This window comes from Ichthyophthirius multifiliis (genome assembly GCF_000220395.1).
Source record: "Ichthyophthirius multifiliis unplaced genomic scaffold scaff_1120509249540, whole genome shotgun sequence".
NCBI lineage: Eukaryota > Ciliophora > Oligohymenophorea > Hymenostomatida > Ichthyophthirius > Ichthyophthirius multifiliis.
The window spans coordinates 1-9,680 of NW_004087627.1; the positions used below are offsets into that span (position 1 = coordinate 1).

The 9,680-nt window shown below is 13.8% G+C and overlaps 1 protein-coding gene across 1 annotated transcript, besides 19 other annotated features; it reads left to right on the forward strand. All coding sequences in view use genetic code 6, as the record gives it.

Annotated features, from left to right (window-relative positions):
- Positions 1-13: 13 nt before the first annotated feature.
- Positions 14-80: a microsatellite.
- A 107-nt stretch (positions 81-187) lies between these two features.
- Positions 188-238: a microsatellite.
- A 42-nt stretch (positions 239-280) lies between these two features.
- Positions 281-355: a microsatellite.
- Positions 281-356: a microsatellite.
- Positions 357-523: 167 nt separating this feature from the next.
- Positions 524-600: a microsatellite.
- Positions 529-580: a microsatellite.
- Positions 601-772: 172 nt separating the features above from the next.
- Positions 773-851: a microsatellite.
- Positions 852-1,143: 292 nt separating this feature from the next.
- Positions 1,144-1,181: a microsatellite.
- Positions 1,182-1,718: 537 nt separating this feature from the next.
- On the forward strand, positions 1,719-3,321 carry IMG5_010540 (protein kinase domain protein; the record flags this gene model as incomplete). Its single annotated transcript, XM_004039722.1, has 3 exons — positions 1,719-2,094; positions 2,166-2,393; positions 2,658-3,321. Coding segments are annotated over 3 exons (1,266 nt in total), but the record flags the coding sequence as incomplete, so codon positions are not given.
- Positions 2,096-2,159: a microsatellite.
- Positions 3,322-3,582: 261 nt separating the features above from the next.
- Positions 3,583-3,608: a microsatellite.
- A 3,277-nt stretch (positions 3,609-6,885) lies between these two features.
- Positions 6,886-6,925: a microsatellite.
- A 1,179-nt stretch (positions 6,926-8,104) lies between these two features.
- Positions 8,105-8,166: a microsatellite.
- Positions 8,159-8,216: a microsatellite.
- Positions 8,199-8,262: a microsatellite.
- Positions 8,239-8,335: a microsatellite.
- Positions 8,291-8,356: a microsatellite.
- Positions 8,357-8,443: 87 nt separating this feature from the next.
- Positions 8,444-8,488: a microsatellite.
- Positions 8,489-8,771: 283 nt separating this feature from the next.
- Positions 8,772-8,846: a microsatellite.
- Positions 8,775-8,846: a microsatellite.
- Positions 8,847-9,680: the final 834 nt, after the last annotated feature.

Sequence of the window (9,680 nt, forward strand, 5' to 3'; positions counted from 1 at the left end):
ATATATTTAAATTAAAAATATAATAAAATCAAAAAGAAAAAATAAAAAAAATACAATAGATATAAAATAAAAAAATAAAATTAATATATAATTGAAAATAAAAAAATATTTGATAAAAAAAATTAAATAAATTAACATGTAAAATATATATAAAATAAATATGAGTGAAAAAAAATTAGTTTTTGTAATATATTAAATATGAATATTAAATATGAATATATGTAAAATGATATTTAAAATTTTAATAAAATATAATTTAAATAAAAAAGACAATAAATTATATTTATTTATTTTATTTATTTATTTTATTTATTTATTTTATTTTTTTATTTATTTATTTATTTATTTATTATTTTTTTTTGTTTTAATTTTATTTACTCATACAATTTTATTTTTTATTAAATAAAAAGTCTTAATAATATCTTTTTTAATTTTTTTATTTAATTTTCTTTTTAACTTTTCCATTTTATATAATTATTTTCATTTTAATATTTTTCATTCTTAAAATTAGTCAAAATTTAAAAATATATTTTTTTTTTATTTATTATTTACATTTTTTTAATATTTTTTTTTTACATTTATATATTTTATATTTTTTTATCTTTAACTAAAAGTTGTAATACTAGTTTTTTAAAGTATTCATTAATTTTTTTTTTAGAATTATTTATAAAATTAAAATATAATTTTTATATTTTATTTTATTTAATTTTAAAACTTATATAATAACAGAAAATTAAATTAAAAATATTATTATTAAAAACATAATAAAATATATAATATTATAATTATAAATTATATTATTAATATTTATAAATTATATTATTAATATTTATAAATTATATTATATAATTTTTGTTAATATTTTTTTCAAAAAATTATTTTATAGTTTTTTATATATAACTATATACATATATAATTAATATTAATTAATAATAATCTATAATATTTATCTTTTTAATAAATTATATTTATAATATTATTAATTCATTTTTTTTTTATCTTTTTTAAATAAATTTAATCTAAAAATTAATATTGTATTTTCCATTTTTTATATGTTTTTTTGATTTGCTTATTTTGTAAAATATAGAAATTATATATGAAAATAATATAAAATAATAATTTATTAAACTATTTTCTATATATTTTTAAAATTAATTATTAGTTTTAAAATTAAATAATTAAATATATTGATGTTTATTTATCTTCATTTTTTTAAAAACGCGAACGTGATATTATGGATTAATTATATTGGAAGTTAAAGAATAATAGAATGAAAATTAATTTAATAAAAAAAATTAAAAAGGTTAATAAAACCAAAATATTTTTTTCGGGATATATTTTTTCTTCTCTTATTTTAAATGCATCTAATAATATAATTTATTTAACTAATCATATATAAATTAATTTAAATATTATTTTATTAAAATGTTTTTATTAATTATTAAAATTAATCTAATTTTATTTTTTTAGAAAAAAAATTCATATTATTATAATAATATAAAAAAATTATTCACATTAATATAAATCTATATTAAAACATGAATAATGTATCTAATAAGAAGGGATTAAATAGTTATACCCCAATATTTAAAGCAACAAACAATTTTAATATAAATAGTAAAAATGATGAATAAATAGAGTAAATGTTTCTAATAAAAGATAAAGATACAGGTAAGAAATATGAATAAAAACATAATTTTTTTAATAAATAAAAAAAGGTCAAACTTATGATATTCGAAATATGTAATAATATGACAAACTTTAAGAAGCTAATAAAAAGGAATATTTTGATACGTTAAAAAAATCTCATAAGAATGCATGGTAATAATGGTGGACTTAAAAAAAACAAAACAATTTTTCTTTAATTTAAAATGTAATTAATAATTAATTTTAAGCAGTTGAACATATACTTTAATAAGAACGCTAAGATTTGAGGGCAGATCCAGATTATAAAGACAGTAATTAATCAGCAAGTATTCATTATGCAACCTTAAATAATAATATTAACATATTGAATTTGTTAATATCTCATAATGCAGACATTAATTAATAAAATAATTTAAAACAAACAGCATTAATGATAGCCTCTTAAAAGTAAAATAAAATTTGTACAAATATAAAATAAAACTTATAAAATATAAAAAAATAATTTTATAAAAAAAAAGAAACTACCATATAATTGTTGATATATGCATAAAAGCTGGAACAGATATAAATATATAAGATGCAAAATTAAATACAGCTTTACATTATGCATGTGAAAATAATAGTATAGAAAGCGTTAAAATTTTATTGAATCAAAAGAACATATAAACAGAAATATAAAATTATTAAAAAAAAGTAGCCTATTAAATGTCTTCCAATCCTGAAATATAATTTTTATTTGATAAATAGTAAACTGTAAATGAATAAACTATAAAAAACTAAAATCTAATAAATTTAATAAAAAATAAATCCTTATAAAATGAATAATAACAATTTTAATAAATAAAACATGTGAAAAATAATTCATGTTATTAACCAGAAAAAGGAAAATAAATTTCTTTTCAGATTTTTTAATCAAAACCAGTTTCTTAAAACACTTCCAAAAGAAATTCTTCCTAAAATATTCATTATAAAAATGATTTTTTAAACGCTTTTACTTATAAACATTCAAGTATTAATTAAAAAAAGCCTTCTTAAATGGAGTTGAAATCTTCTATGTAATTCAATCCAAAGCAATAATAAAATATAACATAAATATCAACATATGAAACAAATTATAATATAAATAATATAATATCAAACGACTAAATAAACCTTTCATCAATAAGAGATTCACAAAGTTCAGCTGATTCCAGAAATATTAATGAAATTAATTAAAAATTAGGGCCTAATAACTTTCAAATAATATCATTATTAGGAAAAGGAGCATTCGCTTAAGTATATTTAGTTGAATTAAAAGAAGAAACAGAAACCAATCAAAAATAATACTATGCAATGAAAATAATTGAAAAATAAAAGATAATAAATAAAAATTTAACAAAATATGCTATAACTGAAAGAAATGTATTAAGTTCAATAAACCATCCATTTATAGTAAAATTAATATCTGCTTTTTAAACAAATAAATACTTATTCCTTATTTTAGATTATATGCCAGGAGGGGATCTTAGTTAAGCAATTTAAAATGAAAAAAAGTTTCCAGAAAGCAAAGCAAGAATTTATATAGCTGAAATTTTGTTAGCAATTTAGTATTTGCATTCAAATGGAATAATTTATAGGGATCTAAAACCTTAAAACACTAGTATTAGATTCTTAAGGTCATGCTATGTTAACTGATTTTGGGCTTTCTAAAGAAGGAATTTATGATAATTTTTAAGCCAATTCATTTTGTGGATCAATTGCTTATTTAGCTCCAGAAATGCTTAATAGAACTGGGCATGGAAAAGCAGTTGATTTTTATCATTTAGGTATTTTGCTTTACGAAATGTTAGTTGGGATTGTTCCTAATAACGTTTAATTCGGAGAATAAATTTACTTTCCAAATTATGTTTAAACTCATGCTAAAGATTTAATATTGAAAGTTTAGCTTTATATATTTTTTTTTTTATTTTTTTTTATTTTTTAAGTTATTAGTAAAAAATCCAGATTAAAGATTAGGTAATAATCCTGATGATTTCGAAAAAATAATTTAAAAACATCCTTTTTTTATTAACATTAACTGGGATTTAGTTTTACAAAAGTAATAAAAAAAATTATCTACTATTTTATTATTAATTTTTTTAGAAAATTAGACCATGTTTCTAATATCCTAAAATAAATAATTAAAATGATAGCTTTTTTGATGGAGATTTAAATTAATATAATTTAGAATAAAATTTCAAGGAATAATAAAATTATATTAAAGGTTGGTCATTTGTTTAGAATGAAAGTATTGATAAGAAAAATTGTTGAATAATTAATTAAAAAATTAAAATATAATATATATAAAATAATATTATTTATTTATATATGTCACTTTTTAAAATAAATTTTGTATATTATATTTTATTATTTCAAAAATGTAAATAGTTTTAATCTTTAGTAAAAAATAAAAATATATATTTAACTCATATCTTTTTTTTCTTTCAAACAAATTAAATTTTAAAATTGCTTGATATAATGAATTATTTTATATCAATCTAATCTAAAACTTCTTAAATTCTTTTATTTTTCTCATTTACTTCTTTTCCCAAATTATAACTATATTTATTATTAGTAAAAATTTTTGAAGTATTTTCTATTAAATTGCTGTCATTATAAAAATCTAAGTCATAAGCTAATTTCAGTTTATCTTTATTAAATATAAAAATTAATAAATTTTAATACTTATAATTTTTAATTTTTTAACTTAGATTATTTATATTTAATCTCAAAAAATATTGATTTTATATTTATTACTAATTAATTTGTTTATCTTAGAGCTTATTATTTTCTAAATTATTATTACTTTATGGAGAAAAAAACTATTATTATTTATTTATTTTAGAGAAAAAGTTTGCATTAAAACTGTTCTAATCTTTTAAAGGAGTTGTTAAATTGCTAAAATATTTAATTTAATAATCTGATTCGATAATATTATTATTATTAAAATTATTACTAGTTTCTGAAATGGTTTAAATTCTATTATATAATAAGTTATTTTATAATTTTTTATTTTATTATTAATTTAAATTAAAAAAATTTTATTTAGTAAATAAAAGAAATTATTGTTGAAGGTCATTAATAACATAATTAATTTATTCTTATTTAGTACAAAATTTATTCAAAATTAAATTCAAATATTGTAATTCTAACTCATCTATTGTAAAAACGGAATTTTAAACTTATGAAAATATAAAATAAAATAATGTATATACATATATAATTATAACTCCATTTATCAATAATATTTTCTTTAATTTACTGCTTAAAATTTTTTTCACTATTAATAGAAGAGATAAGATTATAGAAATCACAAGCGTTAATTTTTTCTAAATTAGAAATTTAAAATTGAGAGACCTAAAAACTTAAAAAATTCATTAAAACTGTGTATTATAAATCATAATTTAAAAAAATTTTAAAATAAATTTCATTTTGGTTTTCTAAAATTAAATTATTATTAAACTTTTTTAATAAAATAGTATCTTTTTATCCTAAAATAAAATGGTCAAAATTTATATTTTATTATCTTTGTCCATTAATTTAAACTGAAAAATAAAAAGATAAAATTGAATCTTTTATAATGTTTTAATAATTCTTTACTGAAATAAGCTTCAAATATATGCTAAATTATGAAATCTCCTATTAAGTATGTAATTAAAAGCAAAATTATTAAAAATTAAAATAACTACTTGAATTTATTATATTCTTTGTTTTCCAAGCAATATTTTTGTGATTTTGATTTAAAGTTTTGCTTTATATTGTTATTTATTTTCTTTAAAGTAGTTCATTATATTTATATTTGCCTTTTACTTGTAAAACTATTTTTACTAAAGACTCTAATTAATACTTTTCTTATACAAAATTTTATTTTATATACTCGTCCAAGATTTTGTCTTATAGCTTTGAACTTACTTATTATTGTAATAAAAATATCTACTTCTCTTCTAAATTTTTTAAATATTAAATACAAAAACTGATTAAGAAATTAAATAGCTTTTAATAAATTATTTAAATATTCGAATTATTATTTGATATTTCGCTGATTTTTTTTTCAAAAAAAACTATATATTCAATACAATTGTAATTTTTTATTAAATTTTAAATATTATACTCTACAAAAAACTATATATATAATTCTGATTTTAATGTTTCACTAAAATGCAAATGTTAAAAAATATTATTTATGCTAATTGTTTATAATATTCCTTACTAATCAAAACTATCCGTTATTATATAACTTTCGAATATCGCTGCATTTACGGTTTCTATTTCTTGATTGAAATATATTTGATTTGTTCCATTATTTTGTAGTATTTATTAAAAAATTTATTAATTTTTGAATATTTATTTATTAAAACAGTATCTTATATTTTTAATTATTAATATTATTTTGTTTTCCATTTTATTTTGTTAAAATAAATAAATAACTTTTTATTATTTTTTTATGTTTATTTTTGTGATTATTTTTTAAATAATAATTTTTTTATAATATTTTTAATTTTATGAAATTATTGATATAATATATTATTTATATGGAAATTTTACTCCATAATAATCTAAAAATCATCATATTATTAATATATATTTAAAATTTTTAAAAATTCGATATAGTTTTTTTTTTTAATTTTTTTTATAAAACTTAATAGACTTTTTTCAGTCGAATTTAAATTCATAAAAAAATTGTAATAAATAAAAAAAATACAAATAAATAATATTTAAAAGTTTGATATTTAAATAAATATGCATTCTTAAAATATAATAAAAAATTAAGATTACCGATTTTTTATTGTTTTTTTGAACTATTCATTGTGCATAATTATTATTGATTACTAATATTTTTTTTAATAAGGCTTGCTTAATATTATATGATTAATTAATATCTTATTTAAATTTATTTTTAAGTATTAAATTTTTGTTATTTTAAAGTAAAATATTACAATATGATTTTTAACTATTTTATTATTAATTAATAGAATTACTTTAAACAATATTTTAAGATATGTTTAAATTTTAACAGTATACTTCAAGTTTTTTCCTATTAATTTTTATTTACTTTTAGTTATTATCAAGTAATTTATATTAGTACTTCATAAAAATTTAATTTTTTGGTATATGATTTCTTTAAATTTTTTTATAATTTTAAATCTATATAGATTTATCAAAATCTGAAAAACTTCTCTTCTAATTTGAAAAAAAGCTTGATTTTTTAATACCAATACGATTATTATTATTTTTATTATTACTATTATTTTTATAATTAATACATAAATTTTTCATAATATTTTTCTTTTTATAATTGTTACTGTAAATTGTAGATTTTCTCAATATTTTGTAAACTAATAATTCTTTTTCTATCAAATAATTATATTTTTTATTAATTAACCTATGAATTTTATTCAATTTTTTAGAAAATTTGATTATTCTATTTATTTTTGTTTCTAAGCATCAATAAATAATATGAACTATATTCATCTTTGCAATATAAATTTTAAAGCGTAAAATTTGAATCTGAAACTTATGTTCCCTATTAATTTCTTAATTATATTTATTTTTATTATAATGAAATTTATGGTAAAATCATTAAAAATAAAATTAAAATATTTATTTTATTTATTGGGTATTAATAATAAATTTATTATTTTTTGATATAAAATCAATTTACTTAAAAAATTATCAAATATATGAAAACAAAAGAGTTTAAATTTAGATTAGTCTTTTTAAAATATATAGATAAAAATATAAATAAATTACAATCTGATACTTTTTTTTCTTTATCTTTATAATCTGCTTTTTCAACAATATAAAAAAATTACAAAAATATAAATTTTTTTATACAATTATAAATTTCTAATTATTTATAAATTATTATTAATAAAACAAGTAATTGAAGAAATCATAAAATAAATTAATTAGTAATGCGAATATGCTATATATTTTAATATATTATATTTAATTATTTTTATACTTATATTTTATATTAATATAGAAAAAGTTTTGGATTTATAAAAAAAAATAGTAATTTAATAGAAAAATATAAATAACTTTTAATACATAAAAATATAATTAATAAAGTATTAAAATAATAAATATGAATTGTTTAAATATATATATATATTTTTAATATTAAATAAAAAAGTAATTTATATTTTATTTTATATAAATAAATTTATTAAGTAATATTTATATTTATTTTATTAAATTATAATTAAAATAGGTAATAATAAAAAAAAAATTTATTATATATATAAAACTATAAAAAATTATTTAACATATTGTAAAAATAATATAAGTATAAATAAATTTTATTTTGAAACTTAAAAATATAAAAGGAATATATTTTCTAATTTAATTGATATAAATATTAAAAATAGTAGAAAAAAGTTAATTTAATTATAATTTTATATTTATTCGATAAAAAAATATTTTTAAGAAATTCTAGAATATAAAATTTAAGATATTAAGATATAAAATTAAATAAAAATATAATAATATAAATAAAAAAAAAAAAAATCTAAAGATAATAAAACATAAAAATAAAATATAAAGATAATTAATTAAATTTAAAATAGTATAAAATATTAAAATGAATATATAATAAATATTTATAATAAATAATATTTAAATTTAAAAAATAAATAAATAAATAAATAAACAAATAAATAAATAAATAAAAAAAATTAATTAATAAATATATATTAAATATATAAACTAATACATATATAAATTATTATTTTTATTATTTATATAAATATTTAAAACTTTATTTTTAATTTTGCTATTTTTATTATTTTTATTTTTTTTTCATTTTTTTTTTTTATAATTTGAATATTTATATTTCAAAAAGGTTTTGTTATATTTTCATGTTTTTTTTAATATAAATTTTTTTATTTCAATTAATAATTTTATTATATTAACTATTTTAAAAAACATATATTTTATATATTTTATACTTTATTTATATTCGAAATTTGAATTTTTTTATAAATTAAAATTTAAGTTAATTTTTATATATTACAATTTTTTTTATCGTTTGATATTTAGTTTTGTAAAATTACATTTGTTTATTTTTATTTTTAAAGGTTTTAATATATCTATTTTATCTTTTGTATTTAAAAATATTAAAAATATCAAAATTTATAAACATATTAAAAAAATCAAATATTTATTAATATTAAAAATATGATTGAATTTTAATAATAATTATATCCTGTAATTAAATAAAATTAAATATTAGACAATAATAATGTTAAAGCTTTTAACTAAACTATAGAAGACTCAATCGAAAAGTCTTAATCTTAAAAAGTAAAAATTTAATATGTATTAAAGAAATTAAAGCTAAGAAATATGGTTTAAAATTTTATAAATTATCTTCCTATAAGACGATTAAATAATTTATAGCCTAATTAATATCTTATTATAAATGATATATCGACAGATACACATTATTAATAAAATTTCTATTTTTAGAATAAAAATCAAAATAAATATATTTAAATAGTATAAAAAAAAATATAATTGATACCTTTGTTTTATCCTTAGAATAAATTTAATTTATTATGGGATTTAATACATATATTGATAATTTGTATATATTTTTACATAATTCCAATTAGCATTTGTTTTGGAATTTTTTTGAAGGATCTATTAAATCATGTTTTTGTTTATGTAAGTGTTTTTGTATTATTTATAGATTTTTTTATTAATTTAAATACTTGTTATTATGAAAAAGGTGAATTAATAGAGGAAAGGTTGTAAATATTAAGAAATTATTATAAGAAGAATTTTTTTACAGATTTTGTAAGTTTTATTTGCTTGCTTATGGGATAAGCAATTTTAATAAAAACTTTATAAAATTAAGTTGCTCAGTATAATTTTTCTTTGTTTCTTTTTTTCTAAAGTTAAAGAATTTTTCTGTTGCTATTCGAAAATTTGAAGAAGTACTTAGAATGAATAAAAAACAAAAAAATATAATTTCTCTTTTAAAATTACTTTCATTAGTTCTCTTTATTAGTCAC